The sequence below is a fragment of the Eleutherodactylus coqui genome, chromosome 3 (genome assembly GCF_035609145.1).
Source record: "Eleutherodactylus coqui strain aEleCoq1 chromosome 3, aEleCoq1.hap1, whole genome shotgun sequence".
NCBI lineage: Eukaryota > Metazoa > Chordata > Amphibia > Anura > Eleutherodactylidae > Eleutherodactylus > Eleutherodactylus coqui.
Window position 1 is genome coordinate 108,315,533 of NC_089839.1, and position 16,617 is coordinate 108,332,149.

Genomic DNA, 16,617 nt, shown 5'->3' on the forward strand with positions numbered 1-16,617 from the left:
GATTTGTATTACAGCTCAGTTCAGTCAAGCTTCTTGGTGGGTGAGTGACTCCTTAGTATAGTATAGAGATTCCCCTCTGTTACTGCTTATAGCAACCTGTTTTGGTTGACTGAAACACTTCCGCTTTAATGTAAGGATGTTTCAGTCAATGAAACAAAGATGCCTGAATACTGCTGAGGACATCGTGTGTGTGTGTGTGGGGGGGGGGGGGAGTTAGATAAAGAATAACTTACCTGTACAGGTACTAAATCTGCAATATATTCTAAATAAATTTCTTTTAAATTTATTAATATGTTGTGTATACGCCTATGGTGCTCTATATCTATAATAACAATCAGGGCTTATTATTTAGAGCCTCATTCTTAGTTGGTTAATATGTAATACATGATATTGGTGTTTCTTTTTTGAATGTTTGCAACGGGACTAGAGAATACATTTTGGTCTCTCTTTTTTCTGTAATTATGTTTTATGACATTTTGCTCATTGTTTACGTGATGTGTGTTGCTTCCTATGGGCATCATCGGTATCCGGCTTGGGAGCTGGAAAGGCCTCGTTGTACTCGAATGCAAGATGTCTTTTGCATTGATTGTGGTAATTACTGCTGAATACTGTTCCAAGGCTTAGATCTTGAGGTACCTTCTCACACCAAGAACATAAATAGATTGAAGTTTTCCATAGAAACTAAACATGGTGTGCATGCATAAACAATGACATGGAAGTGTCTACAGACAGGCATTTCTATCCTACTAAATGTGGATCTTCTGCAAAGAGAATATTTTGTCTCTTTAGGACCCAGCAAATCTGTGCATTATCTATGGCAACTACTTGACCTTCAGTCTGGGGATATGAAGCTGGATGTACAGAAGTGACCTTCCTTTATATTCTACTAATGTGTGTTTCAGGACCTACCTACTAGAACTGCAAAGCAAAAGAAAGAAAGTACAAATTATGTGGCAAATTTCTTAAGAGTACCTGCACTTCTGTAAAACTTTTGCTGTATCAGAGAGACATGTCAAAAGTTAACTGATCACTAGAACAAGGGGACTGCAGCGCTGAGCTAAGTGCTGTCTCTTTGGCTATCTTTGCTACTTTTCGTCTTCTTCCGGCAGCTGAAGACTGCCTCGTAGAGGTGTATAGAAGATGTCTTATGCACCTCCATGAAGTGGTCTTCAAAGCAGCAAAGAAGTGAAACCAGCTGAAGGAACACAGTGCTCAGGTGAGCGCTGCAGCCCCTCTGTTTTAGTGATTAGCAAGGGTCTGCACAGCGGGGCTCCTGCCTGATCAAAAGCTTTGAAATGTCTCTCTGATGTCAGAAGTTTGACAAAAGTGCAATTACTCTTTAACCCCTTAAGCATAAAGGCTGTATTGGTCTTAGGACTCTGTCTAAAAACCAGATACTTTTTAGGGATTTTACCCAAGTAGTGGTTTTACTCCCCTATTTTTATTTTTTTGCCTTCAGCTACCAAAATTATCTTTGCCGCATTCTGTTTTCTTGTGACATGTGTATAGGTCTATTTTTTTTTTTTTTATAGCTTTCTTCAATTACTCCCCCCACCCCCATTTTTTAGTTTTATTGGGGGTAAAAAGCTAAAAAAAAATAGATTTTCTTGATTTTATAGTCTAGCGCCTTAAGGGGTTAAGATCAGTATTCCATATGCCAGTCTTAATATACAATGCTTGGGAGTAGGATACACCTAATTTATTAAGAGGCGCACCTCTGGATGCACATGTAATTTCTACCAACTTCTGGCATAAATTAAAGTAAATCTGTGGATTGAGCTGCATGAGGCTCTGCCCCTCTTGCTATGCTCCATTAAATATAAAAACTGGCAATAAACGTTAAAAGGCACACATTTGGGGGCAACCGTGGTGTGTAACAATTTATCTTTGTTTTTATATATATATATACATATATATATATACATATATATATATATATATATATATATATATATATATATATATATATATATATATATATAATGTGTGTGTGTGTGTGTGTGTATATATATATATATATATATATATATATATATATATATTAGACAGTTGGGCTACCTACCACTAATAAATTCATCCGTCGCTTGTGCTATTTGTATATTTAGAGGGAGACCATGCTTAGCAAACTGAACTTTATTAGTGAGTTGGAATTGTAATGGTTAATCAGACATAAGTCTCCAAAATACCGGGAGGTATTTGCAAATTTTTTTTTGGTCACCCTTTCCCGTTTCAAGGTGGATATTATGCGCACATAAATCATGAAGAGAAAACCTCTTATGTTGTGTTTAATCATGGATTGTTATTGTTTTTACCTTAAAGGGGTTGTCCCGCGAAACAAAGTTGGGGTATACACTTCTGTATGGCCATATTAATGCACTTTGTAATGTACATTGTGCATTAACTATGAGCCATACAGAAGTTATTCACTTACCTGTTCCGTTGCTAGCGTCCTCGTCTCCATGGTGCCGTCTAATTTTCAGCGTCTAATCGCCCGATTAGACGCGCTTGCGCAGTCCGGTCTTCTCCGTGTTGAATGGGGCTGCTCGTGCTGGAGAGCTGCTCCTCATAGCTCCGCCCCGTCACGTGTGCCGATTCCAGCCAATCAGGAGGCTGGAATCGGCAATGGACCGCACAGAAGACCTGCGGTCCACCGAGGGTGAAGATCCCAGCGGCCATCTTCACAAGGTAAGTAAGAAGTCACCGGAGCGCGGGGATTCGGGTAAGTACTATCCGGTTTTTTTTTTCAACACATGCATCGGGTTTGTCTCGCGCCGAACGGGGGGGCTATTGAAAAAAAAAAAAAAACGTTTCGGCGCGGGACAACCCATTTAACTAAAGCTATCTTTACATGGGGTGGAGACAGTGAGTTCTGGTGATAATCGGCCATGTACCCACGTCAGCCCGTACACACTGGCAGTAGGTGCAGTTCAGCATTTCCATTTGAGCAGCAGAGAAATGGAAATAAATATATAATGAAATGTTTCCGTTTTTCTCCCTATAGACTTCAATGGCTTTTCATTAAAAATGGAAACATTTTCGTTTAATTCCGTTGTTTTGTTTCCGTTTTTCAAATGGAGCAAATAGCGCAGCTGACTGGAGAGGACTTGTATCTAACGAGATCTTTGATGTAAGCCCTCCAGAGAGCGTCTCCACACCGTGCCTGAAGAACAAACCTGAGTTGGTCTAAAAGTTTGCAGTTTAGACCTATTTAGATTGCTTGTATTTCCCAAATCGCCATCCCTCCTCCTCCCAAGTATCACTTGGAGGTGATACAATTTTGATACATTCTTAAATGTGTAAACAGGAATGGCAGAGTTTATATTAGACATCCGCACATTTCACCCTTGTGGATTAATCAGCAGAGCCTGGGCATACTTCCTGACATTACAAATGGCCAAAAAGAACATGAGAGAGCGCGTGATAACAGAATTTTGCTAGCATTCCAGCTACAGTCAAAGGCATAAAATGAACCAATTAATGGACACACTTTAGGCAAGAATTATATTTGAAGGAAAAACAAAATCATGTGTCGTTGAACTGTTAAAAACAGATTATGGGACCAGAAGGAACAAAAGGAAAGGACTGTTCCTCGGAGTACTGTGTGATGTGGGTGCCAGAATGTTATCTTCAGTGGAAGGGAGCGGAGGTGCTGCTGTATTTGAGGGCTCGTTAGTATGCAGACACAGCGACAGGATAATCATTTTATGTTCTTGTTGATCAGTACAATTGTTAACTTGGTGGCAGCATTATTTACTTCTGTGGAGCTGGATAGTATTTCTTTCTTTGCCTTATTATTTTGAATATGACTGCAGATCGTTGTACAGCAATAATCCTTAACATTTCTGGGGATTAAAGAGACTGTCACCGTCTTTTTGCATCCCTCACTGAGAGCGCCATAAGGGCTCCCACACACTTACGTTTCCGTTTTTGTTAACGCGATTGTCAATGGGACTTTCTAACGTTAAAAACGCAACACGATGCATCAAAAACGCAAGTTGCGTTGCGTTTTTTACATTAAAAAAGTCCCATTGACAATCGCGTTAACAAAAAACGCAAGTGTGTGGGAGCCCTAAGGTACTGCCTATCACACTGATTACAGTGATATGTCTGCAGTGTGCATCTGTGCAGTAGTTTTGGAGAAACTTGCATCTTATTAGTAGCAGCCAGACCCAGAACTAGTCCTACATATTCATGAGCTGCAGATAGGCCACACCCACCCCAGCCTCCAGCCAGTGATTGGCAGTTCTCCGTCTATGCACAGTAATAAGCAGAAAGCTACCTGTTATTGACTGGAGGGCATTGTGTGTGGCACTAGCCTGCAGCTCATGAATATCCAGGACTACTTCTTGTAGTCCTTTATGTATGTGCTGCTACTAATAGAAGGCAAGTTTCTCCAAAACTACTCCATAGATCCACACAGCAGACATATCACTGTAATCAGTGTGACAGGCACCACCCTATGCTGCTCTTAGAGGGGTGCAAAAAGATGGCGGCAGTCTCTTTACGTTTCAGATTATTTGGTGGTCACCTTCTGCTAGATTATAATATTGTATCCCTCTGATACAAGATGTAGGGGCAGATAGTACTTTCTCCCTGTAAATTATGTTATTACAGGAACTGAAAGATGAATATTTCAGTGGTTTAATACATTTTAATCAGGATTTTTTTATGTTTAAGAAAAATGATTAATGAGAAAATGATAAATTTTTTGAGCGAAAACCTACATTTTGTTGTAGAATTTTTTGTTTCTCTTTATTGATATAAACAAAAAGGTTACACGCGTATCATGCATAGAAATGGTTTCATATGGCAATAGAAGTCTATAATCTGTTCACACTACATTTCGTTGTATTTTGGGAAGATTTCCTGACTTGAACCATAGTTGGAGCTTCTGTTCTATGCCATTGTGAAAGCATACAGTAGCATACCTTGCCCACAGGTTCCAATGTATATTATGTGATATCCATTTTTTTACAGAATGCTTCTGTATGCAGTAGCACAACAAACATCTCTATTCCAAAGTGCTGCAAAAAGATATACCGACATGTACCAGCTAGCCAGAGGATATAGGGAAACTCTTTTGGCTTCCATTAGGTGAATCGGGGTCTATGGATACAGTACTTACATCAAGAGGATACTGCAAATTCAGTATGAATTCAGCCTAAGGGCTTGTTCACCTGGGCATATTATGCATGTAATACGTTGTACTGAATCCCCATTGATTTACACTGGGATATTCAGACAAGTGCATTTTTCACACAACTTTTGAAAAAATACGTGACTTGTCCTATTTATGTGCATGGCACGTGCCGAAGTAGGCCGTTGAAATCAATGGACCGGCATAAATACACAGTGAGTACACAGAAAACCTGGATCTTTGTACATCTAAACAATGGCCCCTTCTGCATTTCTTTGCGTATGTACATTTGCTGCACGTTCATGAGCACAACATGGATAAGGTTTCCTACTCCTGGATGAGCGTGATATTGGGCTGTGAAACTCTGCCAGATATCTTGCTCGCCAACGTGCGATTTACCCGCAGATGCAAGGTGTTTGTTTTTAAGAAAGGCTAAAGTGTTTCCCATGGTTTTCAATGGGAAACCTCACATCGCACTCGCATGCTCATCGCACGCCATGTGATGTGTTTTCCCATCCCATTGAAAACAATGAGCAATGCGTTCTGAGGAACACAAAAGTATAGGACAAGCTGCGCTAAAGTGGCCAAAGGGCTGAAATCTATAGGAAATTAGCCTTTTTTTTTTTTGTCACGTAAATATGCGGCTAAACGCATATACACCTTTGTGAACAAGCCCTAAGGCCTCATGCATTTGGCAGGAGTAAGAGAAGGTTGTATGGCAGCGCAGGCGCTCTAAAGTCTGCTGTGTGGTGTTCCTTATACCAAGGGCTCATCTGGGAGCAATGCATTTAGCTCAGTCATTTCTTTTTTCCTTTATATAGTTCTGTGTGGAGTCGGAGGCATCCGGAGGTATAGTAAAGCCCCATGTACTTCTGTGGGCTCTGTACTAGGCTGCCTGTCCACAGGCGTTGCAATATCCCGCGGCGGATCTTCGCTGCGGGAGCCGCTGCCAGGGAGCAAAAGCCAGCTGACTGATCTCCGCGGAGAATCGCGGCAATTCGCAACATGCTGCAATTTGCTGGCCGCAAGCGGAGAATCGCTGTGATTCTCCGCTCGGGGGGGGGGGGGGGGGGGAGCGCTCTCCATAGCAACCCTATGGAAAGAGCTCACTGCATTCTCTGCACGTGGATTATCGTCGCGGGGAACTCAGCGCGAGGACAGGAGCCCTTATGGTTCCATACAATATGGATGTCCTGAGTAGGTCTTTTATGAATGAATATATATATATATATATATATATATATATATATATATATATATGAGGCCTAAGGCAGTATTTACATTTTGCAATGATGATGCACTAAAAGTTGCATTCCTGTTTGCTTGTTTTGCCATGATATCATGACTTATAAGAAATCGTAGTTTTATATATTTTTCTATAGACGCTTTGTCTATCTTGTCTTTTCCTTGCCTAGTTTTCCGACAGGTCTGACACAATGCTGAGACTTTGAGTTGCAAGAACCATTCTTAGTCTGGAGTTATGCTCTCATCCTCTCTTACCAGGCGGATCTTCAAGAAAGCAATGAATAATAATTTCTCCTCAATAGAGATCATTTAATATAACAGTAAAAGTTCTGAAATGTCTGATATTCTGATAGTGTATCTCAATTGGATTTATATACAGCCTTACATCTGTTAGTAGGCATTTAGGCTTCATTTATGGGCTTTTTAATGAAAAACTATTTTAGGGCCTGTCACCGAAATAATCTTTCTCGTGTTTAAACAAAATCTGTTATAATAAAAATTCAGAATATTTATAAATGATGTAAATGTAACACATTCTTAAAGTCAACAGTGAAATCAAACCTGAGAGATAGTAATGTTTAATTGGTATTTCTCATTACACATATAGATGCAGGTGGCCAGTTCCATTATGTTTAAAGGGGTTGTGCCAGCCATTAACGTTATCCTCTATCCACAGAAGTGTTTGAACGTTGCTGTCTCAGGCAGTTTCATTGAAATGTATGGAGCGGCAGTGCATATGCTTGATAGTTAACCCATTCATGCAAGGACCTTTGAGACTCCCCGATTCTTGCGATCCGTGTGGACCCCGCTGATCAGAAAGTTGTCTTTTATCCTGTAGATTGAGAACAACTTTAAGGGGATGTTCCCACTTGACAAGAAAACCTGTGGATTTGCTATGCGGAAAATCTTGGCCAAATCTCCCCAAAAAGAGCTTTTTAAAACAGGAAGTTTGATTTGATGTAAAATATGCTTAGGGTCAGGTTGTCATGTTTTAAAATTGGGGAATGTAGATCTATGAATGTGTGTACATCTACACTGTGCTCATACACCATCACTGTCATTAACCCATTAAGGACGTCTCTCAGGAAAGAAAAACAACGGGGAGGAGGAAAAGAGGCTATTTATGAATTTTTGATGTGAGGATTCTAAATAATGAAATTCCAGTGCCCCTGTTAACAGACAGTTGTGCATTCAGATACGTTACTTGGAGCACCAGTCTTGTATTCGGCTGCAGTTTGCTTGACTGTGCATAGCCTGTCGGAATGATTCTTGACATCCCCTCTGACCTTTTTGTCCATGAGTTGCTTAAACCACAAGAGCCCCTTTTGGGGGGACATTTTTCTGCCATTCTCAGTATGCTTTTGACATTGTTGCAAGACAAAGCTCTAAATGTCATTGCGATTGTGACTTTCAGCTTTCCTACCTCCACAGTCACTATCGCTGCACTTGGACCTTTCCAAAGAGTTCTGTAAAATCCCCTGCTGAGAGTTGAGAAATATCTTGAAGAGATTGGATTGCAGGAAACATCCATAGACTATAGAAATGCCGATTGTTCACCTCAAGGCATCCCAATCTCCTGTTTGACTACCACAAGAGCTTTGCATACAGTATTTCTTGTAGTACAGTTTGTTAAAAGCTTTATTTACTGTGGAAGCTATTTGCCTTGACATCGCCTCTGTAAAAGCAAAACTTAAAACCATAGATGAGAAGACGTGGAACGTTGCTTCTAGGCAGCCCTGTCGTGTCCTTGTATGGAGAATCTTACATTGGATGAAGGCTCAATAATTTTGATGCGGTTTGTGATACGATTCTAATCTATGAAGTAACATTGTGACATTTCCTGCAGAAATATGTACCAACTTCTGTTTATGATGTTCATGCTTGACAACAGTTGTTAACTATTTCACAACTCATTGTAAGAGGGATTAATCACTCGCTTATTTTTTATGTAGCTACTATTTACTCAAAGTTGTTTCATTCTGTAGATGGCAGAATGTCTCAAATTAGAAGAATTCTTAACTTTTTTTATTCCCCACATAAACACTACTCTTGTCAATGGGTAGTATCTGGTTCTGCAATTCAGCCTCGTTCATTTAATATATTTTGATATGCTATCATATAAGGTAAAAATATTATTCCTAGTTAAATCCAGCTCATAATTATAAACTTTTTTGTATTTACCCTCATTAAAAAAGATGTTTCTATCCCCAGATATTCCAGGATAGAATAGCGCCACCTGCTGTTTCTACTGAAAAGCCTTTCTGTGTCTGGTTAACCTCAGTAAATGTTGCAAAGTAGACACACCTAGTTGCTTCTCGGCAGTAACGATGCCTCCTCCCTTATCCCTTAGGACAAATGCACACGTACACGCACGGATTCTGCATGGGGAATGCTGCACGGAATCTGCATGCGGCCGGCAACCCTGCACACTTGTTTGTGTCCTCTTTCTTCTGTACTGCAGATGTGTGCAGACATTTTTTTAAAAAGCTCTCCTGCTTTTCTTGTGGAATCTGCACCCTGTCCTCAATATCTATTGCGGGCCTTGGATCAGACGGCTTTGATTGACTTCAATAGAAGCGATCCATACAGGAATCGCAGGAAAATGGAGCATGCTGCGATTTTTCTTTCGCGAGTGGAAACCGCAATTTGTTTCCGCTTGTGTGCATGAGGAATCTTTTTTGCATTGCATGCTATGGAGGGTTATTGCTGCGGAATCTAGAGATGGAAGCCTGCTCCTAATTCTGCAGAAAAATCGCGCGTGTGCATTGCGCCTTATTTAGTATCTCATCTAACATTAGAGGAGATGCGGCAACTTCAGAAGTGGCCACTCACCGTAGCAGAGATCCCTCCTTGTACCCAGTGGAGCTGAGAGAGCAGCAAGACTGAGCTTGTGTGACCACCTTGAAACAATTACTGGGGTGGACACAGAACAGAAACAGCAGGTGGCGCTATTCTAACATTTGTCCTGTAATATCTGGGGATAGAAACATTTTTTAATAAGTTTAAAATGCGAAAAATGTTGTTTATACTTATGGGCTGAATTGAATTATACGGAGTAGTTTTCACGGGACAGCCCCTTTAAAGGAACTATCCATTCTTATTTAAATAAAGTTTTTTGTTTTTGTAATGAAACATTTATCCTTTTTTTCAATTTCTCATTGATTTGAAAATCCTGGCCAACTATGGCAAACACACATGAGAGTTTGGGTGGAAAAAAGGAATATGTGTGTGGCTACCATGTTAAGCTCACAAAATATTGCTTACACTAATGCACTGAAACACTGTGTACCCTAACTAGATGAGAACAACATTTATACCTTGTGTACGGCTATTGTAGATCTTGAAACTGGTGAGAGACTTGAGCACAAAATATGTTTAGAAAGTTGCTGAACTTTTCTTAACAATTACAATACAATGTTTACATAAGAATGCACATAACCCATCTGATGCAGACAGTCAATACATCCATCATAAAGAAAAAAACAAATCCCATTGTAGCAAAATATTTATAAATATATATTCTTAGTGTATCAATGAGCTAGTACTGTGATGGAATTAGGGTAGTTTCACACTTGCTCTGAGGATTTCGCTTTCCTGCTACTTTGGGGAGCAGGTAAGGTGAATCTCCAGGGCCGAACAGCTCCGTCTTGGCTATAATGGGGTCCGGTATTTTCATCCAGACGGAGGTTCCTTCGCAGATGTGAAACATTTGTATGTATGTTTAGTCAAGAATGTGCAATAACTATTGTTTAATAATAATGCAAAGATTTTATAGCAAACTGTACACTGTTATAATGATGTGCATACAGTAAAACATGAAGCGTTCTAGAGCTCATTGTGGATGTGGGGTAAAGCAATTACCCTGTTATGAAGATGCATTCAGACTGTTGCTGCATGCTATGGCTGTGGCGTGGTGCGCTGTACTTACTTTGTATCTTTTATTTTTTCAGGATAACATTTTGCCACTTGCCTTTTCAGAGCAAATGGCTCTACGTGGGTACGGAAAGAGGAAATATTCACATTGTCAACGTGGAGATGTTCACACTCTCAGGCTACGTCATCATGTGGAATAAAGCCATTGAACTGTGAGTGTTACGTAGCCAGTGACATTAATGAGAACATTTGTGCCAATGCTGCATGACAATGCCGTGAGCAGCCCTCTAGAAAAGAGGGCACAAAGCCAAGTTAAAGATGCATAAATTCCTTCTAATTGGTTGCAGAAAATCTGATGCCTCACTAGATTATCAGTTTATATACGTCAGTTCTTGCTCCGAGAGCTAATTACTTTTTGGAGGCCTGAATGTTGGCTGCAGAGAAATCCAAGCAGATAAAATCACTTGGAGCATTTATGTGGCATGACACTGTTTCCAAGCTGAGCCTGTACTCTGTGCCCTTATTCTCATTTTCGTTTTTTTTTTTGTAAGCTTTTGACAGCTGCATCATTTTATTAAAACTACTCTTGGGTATAATCCCAGAATTTACATGGTCTCCTCTTTTAGAAAACTAATAATAGATCTGGGCTGTGTGTCACATCGTAGAGAAGTCACTGTAGAGGATCTAGTGTGGATTCGTCATTGGTAAACAAATAGGCACCTCTCTTTCACCGGCACTGCTGACCCATTTTGGAACAATCTTTTAAGCAGCTTTGTAAACAATATCCAGCTGGCAACGATAAGGTAACAGTATCAGACTGGCAAGGTGATTGATATTAGCAACGATGTTACAAATGCCACCGTGATTATGAAAAGCCACAGTGTGATGAGGTATTTGGTGTATAAGGCCTTATTCACACGGCTGTTTTTACGCTGGTATTTAGCCGCATAAAAAATCCCCAAAATCCTGACCATCCGATGAATTGGATTCCAATGTATTAATTCAGATGAACGATTTTTGGGCGCATAAAAAAAATCGCCACATTGAAAGATCTTGCCCTATCTTTTGCTGAGATACGCAGGAAGCTCCCATAGACTGCAATGAAAGCGGAAAAAAAGGGAGGGGGGAAGGGGTTACCCAGCATACAACACTGGGAAAAGAACACATCTGGCTCTATTTACCTATTAGTTGTCATTTCGAGCATTTAACAATGATCAATGGTTTTCTCTGCTTCTGCGTATTTTTTTGCATCAGCAGCCCATGTAAATAGCTGAAAATGCACGGCTAAATTTGGGCAATTATTCATGCGATTTTACGACATGTACAGGCAAACGCATACGGTTGTGTGAAAGAGCCCTTTAAAGTAGAGCTGACCGTTAACATTAATGGAAATCTTTCTCAACTAAAGGCGCTTTAAGACAGAACAATTATTGTTCAAACAACAATAATCGTTCGGTCTATGACCGAATGATAACTGATCACTTTTCACTCATCGTTCATTTTCTGCAGGTATAAAAACCATCATTCGCTCATTCAGTCCTTCTACAGCGAATGTGAAAGACTGAACGATTCTCGTTTGAGCGAGCCAATGATGTATCTGTCTAAACATGACAGTGAACGAGATAGTGATGATGTCACTTGCTCATTCAAAAGGACCCTTAGAATTTCATTATGTCTTTTTGTTAAAAGTCCGATCCTATCAACCAAGTTGCTGCAAACCGTGTCATTTGGTAATCTAGTGGAAGTAAAAATTCTGCTCCCTTTAGATTGTAGCACTGCCTCCTCACTGTAGACAATGGGTCAGTTCCTACACGACCTCCACACATCAACCCCCAAACTTTACAAACCACAGTTCCATTTAGTGGCCATGGGATGCCATTCAAGCTGTTCTTTTTGTCCAGTAGATCTGCGATTGCAATTTTCCGCTCGTGGAGGAGACATCACAGCATGCTGCGATTCTGTGCTGCTTATGTTCGGATGGCTTCCATTGAAGTCAGTGGAAGCAGTCCGCTCCGCGACTCTTCCAATTTTTACTTCTACTTTGCTTAGATTCATTCAGAAACTGTGGGGTCAAAATACTTAGTACACCCTAGATAAATTCGTTAATGGTTCTAGTTTCCAAAATGTGCACTGGGGCCTAAAATACCTTCAAGAAAAATGTCTGTTCTGAAAGCCACCAGCTGCTCCTTTTGGTTTGAGCCCCGATGTACATACGAAGATTAGGGCCACAACGGGTGTGGGGTGCAAATTCTCATTTTCATATACATTATAGAAAAATCCTGTTTTTGAAATGACATATTTGCAAAAATATGAAATTTTATTTTTTCTCCTCTAAATTGCATTAATTCCTGAAAAGAAACCGTGGGATCAAAATACTCATGCCCCCCCTCAGTGAATATATTAAGGGGTGTTTTTTAAATGGGGTAATTTGTGGGGGTATCTATCATTCTGACACCTATGAGCCTTTGAAATCTTGGTTTGGTATAGGAAAACTAAATGTTCCTTAAAATGTTAATAATTAATGTTAAATTTGTTCGTCTCCTAAATGATTTTAAAAAAAACTAAAGTTTTTTCAATGTGCATCCAGAATAAAGTAAACAGGTGGAAATATATATATCTCTCTTTCTATACTATGTTTCCACATATTTCAGATATTGCAGTTGAAAATGTGAAAAAATTACGATTTTGTCAAAATGTTCCCAATTTTTACGCTTTTAATAAATATACACAAATTCTACCGGTCTGTTTTTACCGTCTGAATAAAGTACAATGTGTAGTGAAAAAACAATGTCAGAATCAGTTGGACATGCAGAACCTTTACAGAGTTATTCTATTGTAAAGTGACACATGTCAGATTTCCAAAATTTGGCCTGGTCATTAAGGCGCAAACAGGCTTGGTCACTAGGGTGTTCAGGTTGACTTTTAATCAGATTAATAATACATTACTGGTTCTATCGTCTGATGTTGAGAACAGTTTTGTGTCAGAAAATCCAGTTTACATTATTGTCAAATAAAACAAACTGAATGTAAATGCCCTTTAACACATAGTGGATTGTGCACCCAGATAGTAAGTCTGGGGAATGTCCAAGAAGCTCACAATATCATGTCATTTTAAAATTACAATAACGCGTTATGTGAATATTGCTAAATTCATTCTCTCGTATTTCATCTTGGCAGTGTACGTCTGCAATTCTGTTCATTTTTGTGTCTGTCAATCTTTCCGCTCGTCAGTTTAAATTCTGTTGGTTGCTACAAAAATTGTTCCGTAGTAACAAAGTGTGACCTGACAACATTCATTATAATGTAAAAAAGGGACAATTTGTATTGACAACTTAAGGCCGATCTCAGTAATAAGTAACAATTATCAAAATCTATTTCTTAAGGAAGTAATATTCGGTTAATATTGCAGAGTAGCAGTGGGAAACTTTTGATTTTACCCTCTTGAGGACCAGGCTGTTTTGGTGCTAAAGGACCAGACATTTTTAGGGATGTTATCCATTTGTTGGTATTACTGTCCTTTTTTTTTTTCTTCAGCTATTGTTCAATTATTTTTACAATGTTTTTTTATCCGTGACATACAGGGCTATTTTTTTAATGTATTTTTTCATTAACTTTTTTTTTTTTTTTAGTTTTATGAAGGGTGAGGGTGCATTCACACGAGTGTGTGCGCACATAGGTGTACACAAAAACCTGCACCTACGTACGTGCAAAAACACGCAGGAATGCGGGTTCGTACCCATTGCCTTCAGTGGGGCCGCAGCTGCTGCCGGCGGCCCCACTAAAAGCAATGGCCTGCCGGCAACCCCTGCAGTGATTTTGGGGGAAGGGCTTTAAATATAAGCGCTTCCCTGAAAATAATCCCTAGCTGTAGTAAAAAATAAAAAATTATATATACACTCCTTTCTGTCGCTGCCGGGGCTCAGGCGCGTTCTCCTGCTAGTTCTCCCTGCACTGCTGTGTGGTTTTTTTTTCAGCAGGCAGGGATTTAAAAGGTTGCAAGTTCAATCCCCGTGTGGTTCAGGTAGCTGGCTCAAGCTTGATTCAGACTTCCATTCATCCGAGGTCGGTAAAATAAGTACCCAGCTTGGTGGGGGCTAATAAATAAATCACCTCAAAATGCTGTAAAATAAGTTGGCGCTATACAAATAACAAAGTTTTTATTTTAATAAAATCCACCACTTTTGGCATACAGACTGTGGCAAAAACTAGATACCTGTATTCTATATCTCAGAACTATGACGAAGATACCAAATTTATATAGTGCCTAAAGATAAAATGATTTTTGCTGCCATCTTCTGACAGCTATAACTTTTTATTTTTCCATTGACATAGTTGTGTGAGGTCTCGTTTCTTGTAGGACGTCCTATAGTTTCTATTGGTACCATTTTGGAGTACATATGACTTTTTAATAGCTTTTTATTAAATTTTCTAGGAGATGCGATGACCAAAAAGCCTAATTCTGGCAAGAACTATCAGGAAATTTAAATGCTGCTGCTGTCAGAAATGACCAGCATTAACAAGGTTAACAGCCATGATCATCATTAATGCTTATTGGAGCTGTTACCAGTAAGTGTCAGCTGTGAGAAACAGCCAGCAGCCACATTCTATAAAGTGGGATCACCTCCGATCCCCCTCAATACAAACCCCCGAACGTTCAAGACTTAACTGTATACCCTGTGTCGTTAAGGGGTTAACTGTACCCGACACTGTAGACTACTGTACATGATGGTAATCCATCAGTTTAATTATAGAAGCACATACATGTTTTGTAAAGAACGTCTCTCATCTCAAAACTTCATTAATGTCATTTGAATTCCAGAACTTCACATCAGTGATGCTAATTTAGGTTCAGTCATCCTCAGCCTGACATGAATATGATTTGAAATTTGTGGTCAGATGTTCAGAACATAATTAGCGGCTCAAAATCTGATATATGCTTACGTCAGTACTATTCTTGTCCAGGCCAGTGAAATTGCAAATAGTTACAGCTCAGTGCATAGAAAGCTTAATTCAACTTTTCAGAGCAGTGAACATCTGGACCTCTGAACAAATCATTATAGAAGTTGAGAATAAGCGAGGGAGTATTGGCACAATTTTGGAGACCGCTATATAAAAAAAATTGTAAAGAAGTAATGGTGGTAGAACTGAGATTTTACTTGAGTCCTGCTGCTAATTGGCACTTCCTATATAAGCCTGGCCCACCCCTTGCATGATTATTGTGCGCCACAGCTTTGATCTAGTGCTTCTCCTTCTCAACTGCAAAGGACTTTAAAACTTTCTGATAACGACTCCTGGCTTCCCTCCCGACCAACGCTACGCGCTGCATCCTTCTGTGCTGCATACCGAGACCACCCGTTACTCACTACTGGCTTGTCCCCGATTTACCTTTTTCAGATCTGCACGGCTACTATACCCATGGCTCCTACCCAGCATCGGTAAGACGCTACAGTGTATGGCATTGCAGCTCAGGTCCATTCACTTCAATTGAGTTGACCTTTAATACTAGATACAACCCATAAATAGGTGTGGTGATTTTGTTGAAAGCAGCCCTGTTTTTCTAACCTGAAAGAACCCCTTTAAAGTAAGACTGTAGGTTCGGGTGCCGGCAGTGGGCACGGAGCTGCGGGTAAGAGCGGGGCGGAACGGAGGGGAGATCTCTCTCTCCCTCTCTCCCCTCTGCTCCCTCCTGCTGACAGCCGCTACTCACCGCTCCCCCGCGCCGGCACCCGAACCTGCAGTCTCGAGCGGGGGAGATACTCGCTAAAGGCAATGCTCGCTCGAGCAATTGCCTTTAGCGAGTATACTCGCTCATCTCTAGTTGAAATGTGTGCTGAAAATCTCATCCACTTTTCTGCTGACCTGATGTGCACCAGCATCTCTGTGTGGGCGGCTTTACATGAGCATAGTTTGCTGTGTGCTACCCGCATGAGACAGTTACGTGGCATGCAGCAAGTTTGCTATGACATTGCGTACTTGCTACATGCTGCCAATAGCCATGCACTATCTTTGCTTCTATCTACAGTTATTCCCTTTTCCTCCTCATTAGTTCATAGTCTGTAACTGTGGAGATGAATAGGCCTGCATAGGAGCAATCCCAAAATAGTGAAATAGTTTTTAATGAAGAACATGTTATTTTAGTGCATTAGGGAAAATGGTTTAATAGGTGTACATGCTTCCCTCATTTATTTGTCTAAATGCATTGCTGACTTTGCTGGGCATTTCATTAGGTTCTTTGGAGCGTAACCATCTAACTACTTAAGTTGTTACTATTGATTAATGGCTTACAGAGAGCATTATATGTCTGGTTCCTGTGTTTACTTTTGACAAGTTACTTTCTCTTAACACATCTTTTTACTGAAAAA

At 40.1% G+C, this 16,617-nt stretch overlaps 1 protein-coding gene across 2 annotated transcripts in view; it reads left to right on the forward strand.

Annotated features, from left to right (window-relative positions):
* The window catches only part of STXBP5 (syntaxin binding protein 5), a 429,990-nt gene that overhangs the window by 190,758 nt on the left and 222,615 nt on the right, over positions 1 to 16,617 (forward strand). For both annotated transcript variants that reach the window (XM_066595949.1, XM_066595950.1), the window contains exon 5: positions 10,333 to 10,467. In XM_066595949.1, the coding sequence (XP_066452046.1) occupies positions 10,333 to 10,467 (135 nt within the window). The remainder of the gene's footprint in view (positions 1 to 10,332; positions 10,468 to 16,617) is intronic.